The sequence below is a fragment of the Eumetopias jubatus genome, unplaced genomic scaffold, assembly GCF_037043125.1.
Source record: "Eumetopias jubatus isolate StellerSeaLion01/CBP00866 unplaced genomic scaffold, mEumJub1_p1.0 scaffold_14, whole genome shotgun sequence".
In the NCBI taxonomy this organism is placed as follows: domain Eukaryota; kingdom Metazoa; phylum Chordata; class Mammalia; order Carnivora; family Otariidae; genus Eumetopias; species Eumetopias jubatus.
Genome location: NW_028274820.1, coordinates 64,904,340 through 64,927,346, shown reverse-complemented (window position 1 = coordinate 64,927,346; position 23,007 = coordinate 64,904,340). Strand labels below are relative to the sequence as shown.

Sequence of the window (23,007 nt, the reverse complement as noted above, 5' to 3'; positions counted from 1 at the left end):
AATGAATCATGGAACACTACATCAAAAACTAATGATGTATGGTGATTAACATAACAATAAAAATTTATTTTAAAATAAATAAATAAATAAAATAAAAAAATAAAAACATGACAAATGGCCTTGAAAAGCATTTGATTAAACTGAATTATAACAAATCTCTAAATATGAGCAAACATTTGGAGCAATTATCACCCCACAGTACAGCCAGAATGAGACTGCATGCAGCCCACAGCAAAGCACACGTTTCAGTTGCTTATCCCCTGCCTCCTCCAGTTCACATAAACACCTCACGGCATACTCAAATCACCACTGCTTGCCTCTCCTGGCCGTTGTAAAGCAGCACCCAAAGAAGGTTCTCGGACAGAAAGTGAAGTCAAAAACAAGATGGACATTTACAGTGTGTTGGCCACCCAGCATCTATTTCAACCTCTTCTGTTAATGTTATATACATGAGTTAAAGGTGGCCCCTATGTATTGGCCCCAAGTTGTTTAGTTCCTCAGAGCAGGCTGACCATGAATGTGAACTCAAAGTCCACAGATGCCAAACTTAAATTTTTACACTTTCATTTTCTTTAATTATAGCCCAGAATAGCATATTTTTAGTCATTTATAGTGTGCCTGCTTTGCATATTCTGCAAAAATGCACCCAACATCTACTAGCCATAGATGAGACAAATCCTGGAGCTAAAGAAGTCACTGTTGCCCGCCACAGCTTCCAGACCAGGACTCACCATCTAGCATCTGAGCAGTATCACCTACACATATATGCCCCACTCAGATTTCCCTCTCCCCAGGGAGTTTCCTTGCCCGCTTCCCCCTCTAGGTGGTGGTTCTCTGCCATGGTCTCTGGAAAATCTCCTTCAGTGAGGGACTTCCCTTCAATGCAATCCTGTCAAACCACCACCCAAATAAAGCTCATTGGGGGCTACTGACATCTCATAGTCATGCCTTTTTCTTTGATCGACTCCAAAATCCTCAAACTCACCACAGTTACATACAGAAATTGAGAGGTATTGGTTTTTAATGGTAATGTTTCTTTAAGTCTGCAGTTGTCTATTACCTGGTAAGCTCAAAATATAAATATCCCCATGAAAAACAAAAATTAATAATCAAGAAAACTAGTTTTAAAAATTAGAGCCGCTTACAGATAACAATATTATATCGTACACTTTAAAATCTGTTAAGAGATACAAATATCAAATCATTATATTATACATATGAAACTAACATAATGTTGTTTGTCAACTGTACCCCATGTTAATTGTTCTTATAGATACACACATACAGCTCAATTATCTTGATGGTAGCAAGAAAAATTACATACACTAAAGTATCTTACTTTACCAAGCTAAGTGGTTGCAGTTGTTGACCTTACAACAATAGCATTCTTTCTTCACTGTACCACTGGCTTTCTGTCAGTCCATATTAATGCTGTCCTTTTCAAAATACAATTCTGAATTGGCAAGCTTATCTTAACTAGGTAAAGTGCCATATCAACCACCACTATTGTAGTGACACAATGAAACAAAAGCTGAGGAAAATCCAGCAGAGATATTTGTTCCTTTTTTCAAAAACAAGTAGAGTTCAAATTACCAAATAAATTCCATCAATTTTAATAACATATTTTTAAATCAATTCAAATCTACCTTTTCAAAACTGATTTAGTATCTTCCCAAACTGTAAGTTGATTGTCCATGTTTATGCCACTCACTAAATTTTGCAAGTATTAGTTTGTCAATGGTATAAAAGGCAAAGATAAACTACCATTTTTATAAAAACCCAGTCACATGTTCTTTAAAAAAAGCATATATTAGAGAAACTACATTTTTTTAACTCCAAACACATCTCCCACACTCCTTTTGTTTAAAAAAGCCCAATACAGTCATTAATATCAGTCATTTCTCCCTAAAAAGTATAATATGGAAAGAATTTTAACTTAAATTCTGCAATTGTAGGCAGTAGTCTGAATAATGGAAGATATTAAGCAAATATGCTTCAACTAGTTCATAAAACTAGATTTCCTATTTCCTTACCACTTCTTCTCATTAATAGGCATTACATGTAGCTTGACATAAAGCCAACCCTACTGCATCAAAGGAATGTACCTTTGAGTTTTTGCAAATGTATAAAAGGTGTTTTTGAAAGATTTTCTTAATGAACAAGCAAACAAAGAAAAGGTTAAAAAAACCAGTAATCACTCTTTTGCTAATTTCAAATCATATATTATCCTCCCATATATATACAACCTCTTTGATCATTGGGAGCCTGGGGGAGGATTTTTCTTAGAAACCAAAGCACGAACTAAAAAAAATCAAATTGGAAAAAGCAAGTATCTGACCCAGAAGTTACTCAACATGTTGTCCATAATCTACAAAGAACCAAAGTTATGCACTAACTTCAGCCAAACCAAGATACACCTCTTTCTGATAGGAAGGTTTTTTTCTGAATTAGGAAGAAGGTTAATTTACTCACAGCCCAGACAAGGAAGCATTTTAGTATGGTTAACACCACAAGATTCTGGAAGCAGAGAGTCTGAGTTAGAATCCCTTCTCTACCATTTGTTTAGTGTATCTTAAGTTACTCAACCTGTAAAGCATTTAGAGCAGTGCCTAGTACAGAAGAGTACTCAGTAGATGGAGGATATCAACATACCTCTAGATCTCTGAGACCTGGCATCACTGAGAAGAGTATCAGAAATTCAAACTCAGGTCCATTTCTGGACTTACAGAGTTAGAACCTGCATTTTTATCAAGATCCCATTGTGATTCAAATGCAACTTTAAGTTTGAGAAGCACAGCTAGAAAGCATTTTTACATTATATTCTGAGATGTTACCTATTATAATTAAATTTATTTTAAAACCACTCCATTACTTTTCTGCAACATGAAGAAGTTACATTTATTTTTAGTAAAAGGGAAAGTATTATTTGGGCTCAAAATTCCTCCACTGGTGATTTCCTACCATACCTTAAAGGCACAACCAACTAAAATCCAAAGCTGTAGAGTACTGCCATCTAGTGGTAGTTTATTCTGGTGCACATGCAAAATAAATTCACTCTGCCTTCCCACTCCTTATAAATACATTTGTTTAAAATGGGGCCAGGTTTTCTTCTTGCTTAATTCCTTTCTTGAGGACTACTGACATGATTATACAACTAAATAATTCCACAAGAAGGCATCCTAAACACAGAGGAAGATAGAAGACAACAAATGTTAAGTTTCCTTTTTTAATTCAGATAAGTCTAGGGAAGTTTTCAAATTAAAAGACTGACCCGCTCACTCCTGGAAAGGTGCACATTAGGTACACACAGTGATATCAGGCTTAGAAAACGGGCTTTGTACTGAAATGTGCATATCCTGGAGTGACTTTTACTTTCTTCTTCTTAAGTTCTGTACTTTTTACAATTTATTTATATAGTATATGGCAGGGGGAGTTTTCAGGTTGAGAAAAAAATTTTTATAACCTACTGACTCACTATCCCCATTTTCACATTCTATCCTAGGGAAATAATCAGAAATGTGGACAAAGAGTTATGTACAAAGATGTACATTTCAGCAAACAAAACAATCTTAATAGCTTCATAACAACCTACTGAACTAGGCATCAAAACTTAGTCATTCTCCTCTATTACTCATTTAGATAAGTTCTAATTTTTCTCTATTACAAACAAATATATAAATGTATATATGAAAGGAAGGACGGGAGGACAGAAAGAGGAAGTAAATAACTATATGGCAACTTGATATGATTTTTCTATATTTTGGATCATTTCCTAATACACATTGCCATAAGTCACATATGAACATCCAAGAATATTTTCATGGTTTTCAATAGCCAACTTGCTTTATAGGAATATTATGTCATTTTACATGGCCCCAAGCAATGTAGGATACGCAGACTGTACTATCACCTCTCTAGCATCAGATTTTATCCCATGGCTAATGTTTTTGACAATTGTATTGAGATATTATATATCACCTCTTTAAAGTATACAGCTCAAGTATTTACTGTATTTGTAGAACTGTACAACCATCACCATAATCTAATTTTAGAACATTTTCATCCTCCCAAAAAGAAATCATGTACCTATTAGTAGTAACTCGGTTACCCCCTGGAAATCTGCCAATACGGCTGATTTTCACTAATTTACCAACCCCACTATTTTTTCATATTTTTTGTAGATACCACAGTGATATTATGTGTTTCAAACCCTTTAAATGGAATAATCACTTCTGCTACTCAGACATTTCTGTTTCAAATTGTGAAGTGTTCTGCTTAACCAAAGGAAAGTAAAGCGTGTCAGAATGGCCTCTTGTTTTTTCAACAGGTACTTTTTAAGTGTAAGGCAAAGTTTAAGAAATAAGAGAAGGTATTATATAAGTACAAAGTCATCTGCTCTTTTCAAAACAATTAGCAACTATATCATTACTTTGGAAGTCCATTATTAAATCTGGCAAAAATGTCACACAAAAGCAAGGAATCTCTTTTTACTTATTTAAAACTTTATTTTAATTGGGTTAACTTGATCTGATTAAAAAAAAAAGTACAGTGCAATCAATATAACATCTGATAGGTGGTCTAAAGAATTGTCTTGATTCTACCAAAAAAATTAAAACTTACTTTCATTTAGCCAAAGCACTTTTTTCTCTTATAATTTTTTGGACTCCAGATGCACAGAATTTAGCAATTTGCCTTTTGAAGATTTAGTAAGGGAAAAGAATTAAAACAGTTTATTAAACAACAGAGGCCTAGGTCCCCTGATCATGTCAGACTTTTTTTTTAAAGAACAGTGAAAATCAGTTCTGACAACTGAGATTAGGAAGGGATACTTCACTGATAAAAGTTAGCCTCTCATCAAATTTTAGCACTTTCTCTCCTCTCTTCATCCAACTCTGGACATCTCCCGTATTCCTTAAATAATCCAAACATTCCCATTACTCAAGTTAAGCAAGTCCACAATCTAGCCAAGTGTTTTGTTTCATATCACTTTATGCAAAACATTTATTTGTACATCACCACCTAAAATATTCCTGTTAACTGATAACACTCAAATTCATTCTTCCTCACCTATATCTCTATGTATGAAAGAACTGAGTTCACACAAATGACTTCCGAAATAAAGTCATTTTTTTTCATGTCACTAAAGAAAAATCTAACATAGGCAGTCTACATTTAATACAATGATTAAACAATAAACTCATAAAAATGAGAAAGATATTTTACCCAGAAAGAGGTAAAATATTGTGAAATCCCTAGTTCATGTTCCACAGGTACCTCCCCACCACCCCCCCAACACACACACACAACCACAAAGGTAAAGCGTCACTACCTGGCTTCCTGTCCTCACTCCAGCACCAGCGGCTCCTCTATCGCCCTATCACAGTGAAGTGAGAGGAGGTAGATGGTAGATAAAAAAACTCTCCCATGCCAACAGCAACAGGGTACCCAAGCAAGCATCAAGCCCTGGTAACGCAGGAAGCTCTGGGATTAGGGTGGGCAAGCTGCACGTAGTCCCATGCTACCTAGAAAAAGATACCCCCCCCCAAGGTGGAAGGAGCCCAGCCTCACTGAGCCAATACTTGGTAAATGTAATGCCTTTGTGAAATTTAGAAAAGGCCCCCTTCCTCTGGGGAGGTTTATTCTAGGCCAGGGCACATGTCTTGATGAGCAGGATGAGGTCTGCATTTCAGTCTCCGCTTGCCCCCAGTCCAGGCACTCTAAAGCAGAAACAACCTACAGAACCCTGGGCAGTGGCCCTGGAGGTGGGCGAGGTGGGGAGAGGATTCTACAGCTTCGCCCGGCCCTATCACAAGTAGGACAGGGATGCCCTATCAAGGAGATCAACCCCTTCTTCCCCTAAGAGAGGCAGTCACACAGTTCTACCCAAAAAAGCTCAATTTCAGTCAGCTCATGTACAAAGACAAAATTTAAAGAAAAGACATTTTTAGAAATATCTCTGTAGACCATATAAAAGTGCTGGTTATAAGAAAATCAAACACATTTGATGTTTAAAGTTTTTTCTTTTCATTATTTTGCTTGACCACTTGAATATAAAGGTCTCAATAAAATATGTTTAATTCCCTCTGAGATTCATGCCCCATGATCCTCCATTTTTATATGGCCAAATATCCTAAATCTGGTACTTGCAATAGCATACTCATGATTAATGCAAATTACCTTTTACACCACCAAATGATCCATAAGTCATATTGCAGGCTGTTCTCTGAAGATTATGTTCATACATCAATTTGATCTGATATTGGTTTCCATGTTCCACATTACCCAAGGTTCCTAAGGAGAAAAAAATTACAGAATTGCTTTGTATTTGTTTACATTTAAAAATATTCATTTCTTCTCATCCTCCACCCCAATTCTAAGTAATTCAATTTCAGTGAAATTTAAAATGACAAAGCACTAAAACAATGCGTATTATGAATAATTAGCATACTGATGACACAGAATTCCAGCACAGTTAGAACAATTTAAGTCTTGGGTAGATTACACCATTAGATGAAATACCACCTTGGGTGACATTTCTTATCTATTTCCATTATGTTTGAGTAAAGTATAATTATTTTAAATAAAAACAGAACCGTTCAATTTTAGTTCTGAAATAAATGAGGTCAAGTTCCTTATACTTAAACAATAAAAGAGCAAAGACATGACTCAAAGTGTCTTAGAAAAAATTCCCCACACTTTCAAGCAATTCAGCTTCCTGTCCCAACTTTCCAAATACTCAAGCCCCTAATACACTATATCCTAATTTAATGGATAGATATTCTAAAGTTTCCTTTAGCAAGTAAAGAGGACAATATGTTTTATTTGAAGTCCTCGAAGAAGAATCTCCTTCAAAGCAAAGATACTTTTTCTGCATTTAATAGATCATATGTACTATAATTTCTTTCTATTTCTTTCCAAATTTGAAAAGATTCTTTTTTTAATAAAGATTTTATTTATTTGAGAGAGAGAGAACATGAGTGGGAGGGAGGGGCAGAGGAAGAGGGAGAAGCAGACTCCCCACTGAGCAAGAAGCCTGATACAGGGCTCGATCCCAGGACCCCGAGATCACAACTCGAGCTGAAGACAGATACTCAAGCGACTGAGCCACCCAGGCACCTCAAGAAAGATTCCTTATATTTATTTTACCCTCTGGTTGTTAGGCTTTCTAGAGGACTTATAGCTGAAGCTATGTCCCAGTAACCAGGCAAGAATGTTATATTAAAAGAGGTGATAGAAAAAAAAGGATTCAGAATGCAACTTTTCCAGTGAGCATCTTTGTCTTTCATTCAAAAATGCAAAATTTAAAGAAAAACTTAAAATACAGAGCAAATGAAATAGTCCCCAAACTGGATAGTATTAGATCATTAAAACAATCTAAACATATATGTCTATCTGTATGTATGTGTATACATATTTATACATGAGCATTTATTTTAGTCCAAAAGGTTTTACCAATGTACACTGAGGTTGTAAGAACCAAAATATTTCTATTTCCATTTTAGAAGTGAGGCAAGTACACTAAGTTAAAAAAAAGTTTAAGGGACACCTGGGTGGCTCAGTCGGCTAAGGGTCTGCCTTCGACTCAGGTCATGATCCCAGAGTCCTGGGATCAAGTGCCACATGAGGCTCCTTGCTCAGTGGGGAGCCTGCTTCTCCCTCGGCTTGCCACTCCCCCTGCTTGTGCGTGCGCTCTCTCTCTCTCTGATAAATAAATAAATAAATAAATAAATAAATAAATAAATAAATAAAATGTTTAAGAAATTTTCCCCCAAATCACACAGCTGGTAAAGGACAGAGTACTCAAAGGAGGTCTTTAGAGTTAGCACCATATATCCTGGTGCCTGGCTGTCCATCATTTTATAACTTGGAAAAAACTTGGTAAGCCAATGACAATTTCCCTAAATAAACCAGCCATCAAAATACATCATTTCCACCTCCACCTTTCTTAGCCTGGCCTTTTCTTCATTTGGAAGGTGAAGGGTTGAAAGAGAAAACTAACAGGGGAGAATTTCTTGGAGGAAAATCACTTCTCTGATTTATGCCCCTGAAAATGGGAACAACAGACTTCACATACCAATAGAATAATAAACAAAGAGAAAGACTCAAATTTGCCTGCTAACCCTGATAGATGAAAGCTTTGTGAAATCTAAATGGTAGTAAAATCAGTAAGGTGCAGGGAAACGGGTAATCGCAACCACATGGGCCAAAAAAAAAGAAAAGAGAAAGAGAAACACACACACACTTAATAACTCACAGCCTTAACCTTAGGAGAGGTCCAGCCTACAAGAAACCAGGAAAAAAAAGTTCCAAGAAACTTGGAAATTTGGTTTGTCCCTACAGAAATTACAAATTTCATCCTGTACCTAAAACCAAATCAACTCCTCTGAGTAAGGAATGCATTTACACATGTTTGCTAGCTGAAAGGTCAGTGAACACAGGGGTCAGCATTCAATACTTAGACAAACTTGGCATGAAATGACACTAGGATTTGTGTTCTGCAAAAGCTCCAAAGGCAGTAGTAATCTTCAGATTTCAGGTAATAGCACTTTAAAACTTAATAATGCACCTATGGAGAACAGAAGACAATTTGTCTTCCTTAGATACTACTTCGGAATAAAATATCTGAAAAATATAAAATTTCTGACCATTTTTTCCTAGAGAAGCATCGATGACACAGATTAAAATTACTTATACACAGGTTTTGTCCTGGGATATACAGATTGAATATAGCAAGTGTATCTCTATAAATACAGTCCATGTATAGCTAAAATTAATATGAAGTTTCATTGGGGTGCCTGGGTGGCTCAGTCATTAAGCGTCTGCCTTCAGCTCAGGTCATGATCCCAGGGTCCTGGGATCGAGCCCCGCATCGGGCTCTGGGCTCTGCAGGAAGTCTGCTTCTCCCTCTCCCACTGCCCCTGCTTGTGTTCCTGCTCTTGCTATCTCTCTCTCTGTCAAATAAGTAAATAAAATCTTAAAATATATATATATGAAGTTTAATCAATTAGAAAGTAAAATGAATATTAGAACACTGATGCTATTGGCCTTATTTAAACATGATGTGATTTAAACAAAAAACTCTCTGGAAAAATCAAAGGTCACCTTGACAACAGTTTTTGGTGCAATTTTAGATAACTGTGGAGAAATCTAATGAAGTTAAATGAAATAAAAGCCATTACAGAGTAATAAATTAAAAGGTTCATTGTGTTAAATAACCAAATTAGATTATATAAGCCTATCAAAAGTAAAGAACCACATCTTTTTGCCCACTCGCAGCAAACATTAAAATTCTATAAATATGTCAAATGCTTAGCAAATGCTTGCTGAAGTACATAATTTTTGGAAAAGAATATTTAAGAGAACATAATCAGTATGGCTTATGCTCACACATCTGTAACCATTTACTCAAAAACTGAAGCCCATCAGAAAGGAATCTGAAGAATGGATAAAGAAAACATGGTATATATATACCATGGAATATTATGCAGCCATCAAAAGGAATGAGATCTTGCCATTCGCAACGACGTGGATAGAACTGGAGGGTGTTATGCTGAGTGAAATAAGTCAATCAGAGAAAGACATGTATCATATGACCTCACTGATATGAGGAATTCTTAATCTCAGGAAACAAACTGAGGGTTGTTGGAGTGGGGGTGGGGTGGGAGGGATGGGGTGGCTGGGTGATAGACACTGGGGAGGGTATGTGCTATGGTGAGCACTGTGAATTGTGCAAGACTGTTGAATCACAGATCTGTACCTCTGAAACAAATAATGCAATATATGTTAAGAAAAAAAAAAGAAGAAGAAGAAGATAGCAGGAGGGGAAGAATGAATGAGGGGAAATTGGAGGGGGAGATGAACCATGAGAGACGATGGACTCTGAAAAACAAACTGAGGGTTCTAGAGGGGAGGGGGGTGGGGGGATGGGTTAGCCTGGTGATGGGTATTAAAGAGGGCACGTTCTGCGTGGAGCACAGGGTGTTATGCACAAACAATGAATCATGGAACACTACATCAAAAACTAATGATGTAATGTATGGTGATTAACATAACAATAAAAAATGGGAAAAAAATAAAATAAAAAAAGAAAGGAATCTGAAATGCCATGTGATGCTTTTCCTTTAGGTATGATAAGGTGGGCTAACTTCATTTCAGCAAGACCCTGCTATTTCTCTATATTAAGCATGCAATTGATAACATATCACCCACCAAAAAGAGGTCAGCACAGCATCCTGACTATGAAGGGTTGTTTGGTGTGTCCAGGAGGTCTCCTCTAGTATGCCTCAAATCTTTTTTTAGAAGCACACAGCATAAAAAGAAAACAAAACCTATTTGGGGAGGGAGCAGTTGGAGGTGAGAATGTCAAGTTCAGCTAACACTTTCATCTGTTGACACCAGCGGTTTTATTTAAACTAAAAAATGTTTACGCTTGCCCTGTTATAGTAAAAGCTAGGTAAAAGTTCAGTCTGGAACCTCAAGAAACATATTCAACAGAACAAAAATATTAACTTTCCTGCTTCTCAATTCAAGCCAAGCCAGAAAAAATATACAAATTGTCAGCCTCCAAATATCATAAGAGGCTGAAGAAATGAGAGACAGAATAGGGAAGTGAGGTGGGACCTAAGGGACTGTAGTTTAGAGGAGAATACAAAGCTTGCAAATGAATACAAAGAATAAAAGAGCAATAAAATCACCATTCCCATGACAAATAACTTTCATTTTCAACACTAATTTGAAGGAAAATACCAATGTCCCATAAACAAGTTGTGACCAAACATGCCAGTTTCTTTCAGCAGGTTTTTTGGATAAACATACACTTTATCACTAATCTATTATGCCCTATGCCCCAGGGAAACCCTAGAGGTTTTGTCTTTCAGGGCCATCATTCAAATGGGACCAGGGAAGGCCAAGAGTCTTACATAATTTCTAGTTTGCAGGATTCTTCCCTCTCCTGCCCTCCTAGAACCTCCGGAAGGGACCAATTCTCCGAGAAGTATTCAGGGGTAACTGTGCACAAGTTCTCCTCCTCCGTGTCCTGTGAAACCCAGTTAATAGTATCACCTCACGGTTAAAAGCCTTATGATGGAAAACAGAGGAACAACTTGATGCATGCAGGAAAGTAGCCTATATCACATCTTCTCCATTTATTCTGGAACACTAAATATTTGCCCTATCACTAGGAAAAGCAACATCTTTTACCATGAAACCAGTGGGAGTGTTTACCAATGACAGAGAGGTACTATATCGGGCTTCTGACTTATAAATGGAAAAGTGGAAAAGAAAATGACAGTGGTAACAAAGGAAAAAAAAGAAGAAGAAAAATAACATACAGTAATAAAGAGCCCCTACCAATTGCCTCAGCACTACCCCAAAATTAGTTCACTCACACAGTCAACATATGCCTACCATATACCATAGTCCAGGTTACCAAGCCTGCCTTTGAAATCTAACAGAACTTCACCCCCAAAAAGAGACTACTTAAGAATATCCAGCTCAGGGGCACCTAGGTTGCTGAATTGGTTGAGCGTCCGACTCTTGCTCAGCTCAGGTCCTGATCTCGGGGTCATGAGTTCAAGTGCCACACTGGGCTCCACACTGGGTTAAGGGTATATAAATATACACATATAAATACAGTAAAGACAAATCACTACTCAAACTGAAAGCAAAATACAAAGAAAGCCCAAATAAGAGAATGAGTATGAAAAATTCAAATCCTAGAAGCTAATATTTATAGCAAACTCCAAAGACCACCTCTTGTATGAGGAACAGACCCCCAAACAATTAGCTTTATTGTACCCATAAAAAAATTTCCCCAATATTGACATCCATGAAAATAACTCTCTCAGCTTGAACTAAAATTTATCTAATTACTACAACAAAAATTTTTAAGTTAACTTTTATATTTAATAAGGATCAAAATGCTGAAACCAAACTATAATTAACTGCTATACTGGTACCTACAGAACAGTGTCAGGGAATGACAAGTGCCTTAAGGCAGGCTGAGTAAAAACAACCAAAAGCCAAGAAATTTGAACTGTAAAGAGAAAACACTTAAGGTTCATCAAAGAAAGAGTACTTTAAACCACCATGACTCTCAGCATCTAATGCATTTTGTTGTTGCTATTAAACATTTCTTAAAACCCAAATGTCCTGGATAAAAGGCACGGCATAAGGAATATAGTCAATGGTAATGTAATAGCGCTGTATGGTGACTGATGGTAGCCACAGCAGAGCACAATGTATAGAGAAGTGGAATCACTGTGTTGTACACCTGAAACTAATGTAACATTGCGTGTCAGCTATGCTTTAATAAAAAATAAATAAAAGTTTTTTAAAACACTCAAGTACCCTAAGTATACAGAATTGGCCTCTATTAGTCACAGACAATCCTGGACACAATTCCTGAGAAGGAGATTACAAGGAATCCTCCCCTAGAAATTTACATATGCATATAAATAGCAAACCAAAAAAAAAAAAATGTAATAGCCTAAGTACTTGAAAAAATAAATGAACAAGGGAAAATGTTAACCAAGATAAGATAATCTTCAACCAAATGTTTTGTGTGTTCTCTAGCAAGTGAACATAAGTGAGTATCTATTCTTACATAATATTAAAAGTTTTTATATTAAGGTGTTTTTAACACAAATTTTACATTAGAAAAAAATGTTTCTTACCTGAGATAGAATAGACACAAAGTTTTCTAGAATGCAACACAGCCAAATGAAGCATTTCAGTACCTCTGAAAAATGGGAAAAGTTTTTAAAAGTTTAAATATCAATTTCAGATGTAACAAAAAAATTATAAAATTTTTAAAAGAGATTATAACCACAACATACTATCAGTAAACTAAAAATTTAATACATAACATTCAAAACTGAAAAATAAACGTAACAACAAACACCCACTTTGACAATCCCAGAGGCTCAAGGACTCTGCCTCAAGGAACTAACTGCCTGAAGTCAAGGGAGCCTCCCAGGAGAAGTCACATCCGAGGCCGCTTCATGAGGGCTATCCCTTAATACAGAGATCCAAATTCTGGCCCTGTCTCTCTGGGTAATTATCCTATGACCTTGGGCAAGTTACTTAATCTCTCTGAGCCTGTTTCCCCCTCTGGAAAATAAGAGGTTTCAATTAAATGAAATAAAATCATGCAACAGCACCTTGTAAAGTATAAAGCATCACAGAATGCTAATCATTATTAGTAAATGGCATATGTCACTTCCAGCTCAGAAATTTTATTAAAGGCACTGAAAATATTTCAGTTTGGACTAAACTGCCACTGTCACCAATACACTTCTCAGCCCCTATCAAGTGGTTTCCAAGATATAACACAGTCTAGAAATCCTAAGTCCAGTCTTCAAGATCAGGTCAGTGGATAGAAATGAGTAAAGGGTGTAAATGGCTGTGGTCTGCTGCAGAGTAGGGCCAGACTAGAGGAAGTAACTACTACTCAGTTCTGGGCATGTGGCCAAATCTCCACATTTTTTCAAGAAAACCCAGAAAGCAGGGATTTTATGTGAAATCTCTGGTTCTTAAATATTGGCAACTCTTTTAAATTTAAAACACATCTGCAAGCAGTCCTCCAGTGTACAACATCTGATACAGACTCTGTTTGTTCTAAACTAGAAAGACTATAAATTAAATCCGAAGACCTGGATTGGGGTCCTGATTGTGCACCTTGGCATCTGTGTAATCATTTAATCTTTCAGAGTGTTAGTCTCTCATTTACAAAACAAGAATTATATTAGATAATACCTGCAAAACATCGTTTTAATGAATGTAAATGCTCACCATTCACTCTACTACCAGAAAATGCAAAAAATATATACAACTATCACATACTCAATACTGACTTCAAAAAAATTTTATTGCCCTGCACACTCAAAACAATTTTTCTATCATGCACAGGAAAAGAACATTATGTCATAGAAAGATAACAGAGTATGGCATCAGATAGACCTAGGTCTAAATCCTGGCTGTGTGACCTAAAGCTCTAAGCTCTAGCTAGTTTCATTCTCTTTAAATACAGATCACATCTCATAGATAAGATTAATGAGATAGTACCGGTTAGTTAATACTAGTACACTATCCACTCATTAATGTTAACCCCCTACCTTCCAACAAGTGACTACATAGATAAAAGCTATACTTAGGACTACTGAACAGAATGATCGTGACAGCACCTCCCTCTTTTAAAAAATGAAAAGATAAAAATGCTTTTTTTAGAGGCAAGAATCCTTCTGTCTCCTTACTTTATAAACCTATCATGCCTAATATATGCTAGGTATACAAAGGGCACCTAATCATCATCTACTTTTAGATGGAGTGGATATTTACCAACCACGTCGGACACAAAATCTCTCTGATCCAGCCTATCACAGTACATAAAAGTCCTACCTCATGCCCTGCCTATAGCATCCATTCAGCATAAAACATCACTAGAAGGGGGTCAATGTTCAAGAATGGTTGTTCAAGTTTTTCTAGCAAGAGTCAAGGCCCTGAATAAACGGAAACTGGGGCCAGTAAATTATGACAAACGAATGTAGTGAGTCAAAATCCAGAGCTCAGGGTATTCCCAGACTTAGAAAGGCAAAGGGAACTTTAAAAAAAAAAAGGTAAGGAATAATAAGACCACCTCTATCTATATAAATTTTCACAATACATACTTTTATAAGGATTAAGAAACACAGGCTCAATTTTAAGAAAACTCATGTATGAAAATAAGATAAAATCAGCAGTATCATCAGGAAATAAAAAGCAGACATATTACACAAAATGCAAACTAATAAACAGCTTCCTAAAATAAATTTGTTTTAAAAATCAAGTACTTTGAAACAAAGCTCTTGTAAAAGTTAGATTTACTTTGTGGATTGAGCTGGCTTCTTTTAAGAAACTAAGGACCTTTCTACACCAAATAAGTGCAGTAATTCATTTTAAAGCTTCAAAGTAAATGTCAAATACCATAACTGCTACTTTGTCTAATTATTTAAACAGACATTTATATAACCTAGGCAATTAGTGCTTTAAGTAAGTGAATACTTTCTACTTCTTTATTTATTTTAAATAAAGCTTTTAAAAGCTTATCTCTTTTTCTTTAAACTTCTGATAAACTTCTGGCATGTTAGGTCTGTCACCATAAAAAAAAAGTCCCAAATTATTCTCATAAATCTGCAGGTTTCCATATAAAAAAAATATATTCATCCAGTACATGAGGAACACCCAGGTAACAGTAATCAGAAAATATATTTAACTCATGGATAATCCTTTTTTTATTTAAGCATCCACAAAAATGACAGTCAGGGAATGACATCCTCCAAGTAAGATAAAATGTCAGAATTAAGGAGCTGTACTGGGGCGCCTGGGTGGCTCAGTTGGTTAAGCGACTGCGTTCGGCTCAAGTCATGATCCTAGAGTCCCGGGATCGAGTCCCACATTAGGCTCCCTGCTCAGCAGGGAGTCTGCTTCTTCCTCTGACCCTCTTCCCTCTCATGCTCTCTATCTCTCACTCTCTCTCTCTAATAAATAAATTTTAAAAATTAAAAAAAAAAAGAATTAAGGAGCTGTACTTACGAAACAAACTTCCCTACTTCCACTTGCAATATTGGATCTCGTAGATGCACTTCTAGAAGCAAATCTTCAGCTTGAGTTCCATCTCCTGTTTTTACAGGATGGGGGTTAAAGATTCTTAGGTATCCCATAAAGCTACCCACAATTATTTTATCTGTAGAGAGATGTTTTTAAAAGATATAAGAAGAAACAAATATTAGCAACAAAATGTCTTTGGAAATAAACTTTCTAATGTCTAAAAGAAAAATTTAAAAATTAAAACAATCAAGTCTTGCTTCATATACAAAGGCTAATCTGCCAGCAGATGACATAATTAAAATGAACTTATTTTAATGACATAGCTTTTCAAAAACACCTTTTTTTATATCACCAATATTCAAGCATACTAACATATTACATGTTTTTCATAAGCCTTGCTTTGATGTCACTCAGTCAAAGCAAGTCCTTTCACAAAAGACTAGTATAAGGTTGTACACTGATTTCATCATAGAGTGTCAACTCTACAGCTGTCGAAATCATTGTATTAAAAAGAATTCTGAGCCCTCACTAGATAGAATGCTCTGATGAACAATGTCTGTACTTGGACACAAGAGGGGGAAATGGTAAGATAGGTGTTGTGGGTTGAATTGTGTCCCCCACGCCAAAAAAAGATATGTTGAAATCCTAACCCCCAGTACCCGTGACTTTATTTGGAAATAGGGTCTTCACAGATCAAGTTAAGATGAGGTCATACTCAATTAGGTGTACGATAAAACTCTCTTATAAGAATAGAAAGCGGGGTGGGGGGTCGGCCTGGGTGGTGCAGTCAGTTGAGTGTCCAACTCTCGATTTTGGCTCAGGTCATGATCTCAGGGTGGTAGAATCCAGCTCCCAGTCGGGCACTGCACTCAGTGCAGAGTCTGCTTGAGACCTTCTCCCTCTCCCTCTGCCCCTCCTCTCTGCACTTGCTCTTTCTCTCTCTCTCTCTCAAATAAATCTTAAAAAAAAAAAAAAAGAAAGGAAGAAGGAAGGGGGAGGGGAGGGAGGAGGGAGGGAGGAGAATGCCATGTGAAGACATTTAAGGAGAAGATGATCATGTGGCAATGGAGACAGTGATTAGAGTGATAAATCCACAAGCCAAAGAATGCCTGGGACTACCAGAAGCTGGAAGAGGCAAAGAGGGATCCTACGGGCTTCAGGGGTAGGATGGCCCTGCCGACACCTTGATTTTGGACTTCTAGCCTCTAAAAACTGCCAGAGAATAAATTTCTGTTGCTTTAAGCCACTCGATTTGTGGTACTTTGTTATGGCAGCCCTAGGAAACTAATACTTTAGGTGTCAGTTTTGAAATTGCTGTATTAGTATAGAATATTGACTTTTTTCCATCTACTTAAAAGTAGGAGTTCTACATACTTATTTACTGAGAGCTTATCGCATGCCAACCAATGGTCTATGTAACTTTTATGTATTAACTCATTAAATCCTCATAAGAACCATATGAGAGAGGTACTATTCTGAGAATTTCAATCCTGAATACAGACACCAGGAATCTGCTGCTAGATGATCTGATGACAGACCCCAAGAGTTCTATACAGTCTCTAGAGCCATGCTGTTCCCATCCCCTACTAAGGTTTGGCCAATCAAACTCTTCTTGCATTTGGGAGATCTATGCCACTCTCACTCCAATCCCTCTTTTATTTATATTTATCAGAGTTGTTTCCTATAACTTGTGACCAAAAAAAATTTTTCAGAAAGAAATTGGCAGCAGAGAATAAACTGCAGGTACCAATTCCTGCAGGGATATTTGGAAATTGGTTCTTGAGTTGAGTTGGGACACAAAACAGCAAGACTCTAGGCAGGGTTAAATAACAATAAAATTGTACACGGTGACAGATAGTTAATCAAGTTAACCCTCCAGGTATCTGGGACCCTGTGCCCACTGCAGGTGACACTCTGGTGGACTGGATAGCTGCTGCCCTAGGCCAACTGAACAGGAAGGAGGAATGCCAAACCATATATAAGATGGCTTTTCTAAGAGCACTAGATAATTTAAAATAAGAGAACGGTAAGTTTAAACCTCAAAATTCCCATCTCAGGGTAAAGAATAAAATTCAAGGTCCTTGGGACTCTGCAGAAGGAATTTCTTTCTTCTTATATCAGTGAGGCTTACCCACTAAGAATCTAATTCAGGGACTGATTCTGTAGGTTTTAAATTACAGTAACAAATGAGTATGCATAAAAGCAAAGACATTCATCACAAAGAATGGGATTACAATGTTACATAATGAGGTTACTAGCAAAGTCTAGAAGGCTTGAATATACTTAAACCTCCAAACTTTTCTAAAACAATCCTCACTGAGCTTCCTATGTATCCCGCCATGCCCTAATCCCTATTTCACTCACTAAATAACCAAGATTCAACTTCAACACAGCACTTTCTTCAGAGACAAGAGGAAGACAGGATGGCGAAGTCCACACGGTGACAATTTAACCCCTAGAATCAAAATGTGTATGTATGAGTATTAAAATAGTAGCACTTTTATAGTAACCAGATCTCAGGTAACCGTCTAATTCTCACAGATTTTAAGCTATGATTAATGGGATCCCCAGGAATGAAATGAACGACTCATTAAGACCCTTTTTTTCCCAGTGGTTCATTTTGTTGTTGTTGTTAGAGTAGTATTCAATTGTAAGAAGGTCCTATAATGTGTTTATCAAACTCAAGCCTTTTTTGAAATCTATAACCAAAAATATTACAGGTCTCTGAAAAAGACTAACTCAAGCCACCATATAGACAGTCATGGCATCTCACCCATTTCCACACTGAAGTCAATTTACAGACTCAGAGTCCCTTGAATAAAGACAATACAGTGTACAGATGTTGCTGTAACACCACACATGTCTCATATAAGTTTTCCTCAGATCCTTCTCTACAGGACAAGTAGTTATTTATCCAGGTACACTGAGGAAAGGGAAATACCCAAACTTTGTGAGAATACTGAATACTGGCTCTGAGTTACTACTAATTCTGGAAGCCTAGAAATATACTGTTGTTGTTAATTATGGAGACTCAGTGATAAATGAATTTTTTAACTTAGTTCACCCAGTGGGAGAGCAAAGCCAGCCTATGATTTCTCACCGAGTTTCTGAGAGTTTAAAGGAAATGTATTTTCACAGAAAATAGTAGAACATCCTTTTGGTTCCCTAACATGTACATGAAGGATATTATATGGGGAGAGCTATATGGAAGCCAATGGAACTCTATCTCCCCATCAGAGAGAAAAATCTAAATCAATACCACAGGTAGAGGTGCCTGGGTGGTTCAGTTGGTCCGACTCTTGGTTTCAGCTCAGGTCTTAATCTCCAGGTTGTGAGTTCAAGCCCTGTGTTGGACTCCACACTGGGCATGGAGCCTACTTAAATACATACATGCATACATACATACATACACACATACATACCACTGCTAGGCCTGATTTGGGGTAGTTTTCAAAATTCGATGCCAAAAAGCATTAATATGCATATGTGGTGATTCCTACCACATCCCTGTTTAATAACCAAATCTGTCAATATTCAAGTTTAATGGGTCTTATAGAGAGAGTTAGGGTTGATCAGTATAACTTAAAGGGTAACCCCAAATTCTTCTTTTTTTTTTTTGTAACACATTTTATTTAGTATTCTTACAGACTACACAAAATAAATACTAGGATAATTCAAACATAACACAATATATATTTTTTCTATAGGAAAGCACAAGGAGAAGACAAAAGTATTGTGAGTCTCAAGAAATTCTGAATGAAATAAAAAGTTCTCTACAACAGTCCAGCTGTATATATTTCCCAAATTCATTTTATGAACCGTATCAAAATTCTACCAGTCCAGATATATTCAATAATTCAAGATCTTCATCTTGGGATACATCTACTTCTACAGCTGATATGGAGGTCACAGACTTTGAAGAGACAAAGGCAGACGTGTATTATTATGGCTTCATCATTCTTTTTCTTTTGACTTTAGTATGTCTTGCTTTATATTTTCTGTGAATATATCAAATAAAATCCTTTTGATAATTTTTCAAGTTGCCAGTTCTTCACAGAAATGTTACATTCTTATTTCAGGATTTCCTTCCAGACATTTTCAAGGTAATTGGCTTGCTACAATATGGGCATTCACCAAATATGATGTTAAAACTCTGTCTACTAGTCAGTAGTCCTCTCAACCACTCATATAAGCATATTTGATGGAAAGGCTGTCCACAATGGGAATTATCACACACTTGATCAGGAATGGCGCCATCAAGTTGATAGGCATAACAAATCCCACAATCCATAGAAAAATCAGATTTTTCCAGGTTAGCACGAGCTGGAAAATCTATTTCTAAAACATCTTTCAAGTTTTGTAACAGACTATTTTCTGGATCCCACAAATGTATGTTTCTGCTCAGCTTAATTCCCAGAGGTTTTACCACATGGTCTGCTCCAAGAAAGCAGCACTCAGGAAGCATAGTAGGATGCCTGGGGTCAACGTTTATATTTATTGAAGCATTATTTCCTAGTGCAATTCTGCGTGCTGTTGCACTCCGGGTAGGTTTTTCTGGCTCAAGTACCCAAGTCTTCTCATCGATTTCATCCATAACATCCCAGAATGCCTTCAGTGATTCTAAGGCTGCCAAAAACTGACCGTAAATGCTTATTAAGGAGCTCTGTGGTGTCCAGGAAACAGAAAATGAAACAGGAAAATCCACAAAACAATCTGGTGATTCTGCAGGGTACTTTGCCTTCAACTTGAGGGTAATTAGATGCTTTCTACCAGAAGCATCTTCAGCTTTTAACTTGATGGTACTGAGACAAGTAACCACATATACAAGTTTATCCCAACCAAGAGTTCCTATCTCTTCAATAAGGCTTGCGTAGAACTGGGGAGGAGGAGGTGGCGCATACAACTCTTGCTTATTCTTTAAAGCAACCTCCAAAATCATCTTCAACTCCATCATAAAGCTCATTAGATCAGGAGAGTGCTGCATTCTCTGTTGTACTATTTGATGGTATCCATTAAGTATTGCTCTCAGTTGCCAACTACATAATAATCTTGCATTCTTCATTTGTAAATCTTCAGGCAACACTATTCTAAGGTGAAAATCACGTCCCTGAGCCGAAATGAATCCTTCGTACACTGTTTTCGCCCAGTTCTGAGGCAGAAGCAGCGGGCACTGGCGCAACAGGCTCGCTTCCATCTCCGCCATGGTTCGTCGTCTGTCCCCAAATTCTTCTATATTCCGCATCTTGTCTTTCTTGGAGCCAACTAATACAACCTATCTACTTGAATACAGTTTTAGATCTTAATAATGCATTTCTCCTTTCTAAACAGAAACAGTTTGCTTTCACTGGACAGGAATAGGCATATATCTTTAAATGTACTTCCCACAATCCATTCTGCAGAAACCAGGACTACCTCATCATCATCTCCTAAGAGCCAAATGATGCTGAAAGAAATATGAGTGAAACCCAGGGATCTCCAAGGATCCTCCCCCATACTGTCTGGATCAGTAGTAAATGAAACTACTACAGTTCTCTTTAGGCAAGCATTAATGTACTACATCCCTCAGGAATACAGGCCTAGACCAATTCTCTGGTCCCTCCATCTCTACTCAAGACCAAGAGCCCTAACCAGACAGAAGGTAGTAAAAAAAAAAGTAAGTAGCATAGTTACACAGCCCAGTAACCAGATACAAAACAGAAGGTATCCCTCCAATATGACTTCTTTAAGTTACCATACAATTTTTTCTACTCCTCCATCTTAATTTTAAAATTTTTCCTTCTCTCCCTCAACTATTATATATAAGTTTGGAGATAGATTGTACATACCACTGAGTCTAGAGGCAGCAGAATATTGGAACGTGATCATGACTAAAAGACAAGGGAAAGGGATATCACCCAAAGATCCTGGACTTGCACAGCTGGGGCTCCCTGAAAGTGCCTCTGAAGCAGTACGCGTGCATGGTTTTTATCTCCCAATGCAGATGGGTAACAGCACGTGCTTGTGGAGTTGTACAAGGGACAGTTGCCCCATGTGAGACATAAATGCTGAGTAGCTAAAAGATAAATGTAGTAGCTATTTTTCAGTCAGCTTTATGTGTTTTCCACTTAGGATACTTGTAGTAAACTCTCCTCCAGGCCACAGGCTGGCATGGAATCTAAACTGCACCACTGAGACTCTCCTACTCACCCCCACTTCTTACTATCTGTCTCTCCCATGAATCTGAATCTTGAATTGAGAAGAACAGGAAAGTAAGTACCACTTTAAATGCATGGAGTCTAATTTCAACTGGGATCTCAAGATTAGTAAGGAATCCTTCTATATATCAAGTTGGCTTTGCTTAAAACAATTTCAAGATGACTAATACCATCTTTCCACTCTCTCATCACTCCAAAGAAAAGTAGGGGTCATTATTGTCTCAACTTCCCAAACTGACCTGCAAATTTCTCTTCATCTGTATCCATTCTTACCCTCTTGCCTTCTGTCACAGTGAAAAAAAAGTTCTCACACCTTCCATCTGCACACCTGATCCCATCTCTGACTGTCTTCTCTGGATCCCTGCTCTATTTTTTTCTTAAGATTTTATTTTTAAATAACCTCTATACCCAACATGGGGCTCAAATTTACAACCCTGGGATAAAGAGTCACATGGTCCACCAACCAAGCCAGTCAGATGCCCCATCCCTGCTTTAATATATCCTCTCTGCTATACATTGAATTTTTCCCACTTGTCTTTACCCTACATTACCACCAGTCATCATCCTCCATTCTTCCTTTCACAGCTAAGTTTCTTTAAAGGGCCATAAACACTCAGTCTTCTCTACCTCCTACTCCTTCAGTCACTGGGCAAATCTAGATTTTGTTACCATTGTGCCCACTCCTCCACCCTCGCCAAGACAGAATGCTGTTTCCAGTATCATAATATGAAAATGAAAGTAATGATTTAATAATTGTTTTCTATCAACAAATAGAGCTACAATAACTTTTCCATTCTGGTATGAATGGCTTTCAGATTTAAAATTTTTTAAAAATATAATTTTCCTTGAAAATAATTTCTAAAAATACTTCAAAATTAAAAATATTTTAGTAGCTCCACCTAATTTTGCAAAAAAATGAAAACAAATTTTACAACAAATGAAAACAAACTAAATATTGTCTTGTAATATTTTTCCAGTTCCAAGTCATATGACAGAATCAACACAAACCAGAAAAACACAAAGAGCAAAACAGCAGTAAGAACTATATTTATCAGTCTGCTACCTAAATATTATAAGGAAAACTACCTTCAAAATTAGGGCATAATTATGACAATTCACTTAAGTTCTATAAGTATACTTTAAAGTGAATAAGTATACTTTAAAAAATGAAGTCATTTTTATTTTATGTCTGTAAAGTTTTGCTCCAAGAGGCATGGTCATAAGTTGC

At 36.9% G+C, this 23,007-nt stretch overlaps 1 protein-coding gene and 1 pseudogene across 1 annotated transcript in view; both read right to left on the bottom strand.

Annotated features, from left to right (window-relative positions):
• The window catches only part of BBS9 (Bardet-Biedl syndrome 9), a 470,178-nt gene that overhangs the window by 432,752 nt on the left and 14,419 nt on the right, over positions 1-23,007 (bottom strand). Inside the window, exons 3-5 of the mRNA XM_028092268.1 lie at positions 15,571-15,721; positions 12,675-12,739; positions 6,178-6,291 (exon numbers count right to left, since the gene is read on the bottom strand). Coding sequence (XP_027948069.1) covers positions 6,178-6,291; positions 12,675-12,739; positions 15,571-15,721 — 330 coding nt within the window. The remainder of the gene's footprint in view (positions 1-6,177; positions 6,292-12,674; positions 12,740-15,570; positions 15,722-23,007) is intronic.
• Positions 19,424-20,796, bottom strand: LOC114200217 (E3 ubiquitin-protein ligase FANCL pseudogene; annotated as a pseudogene).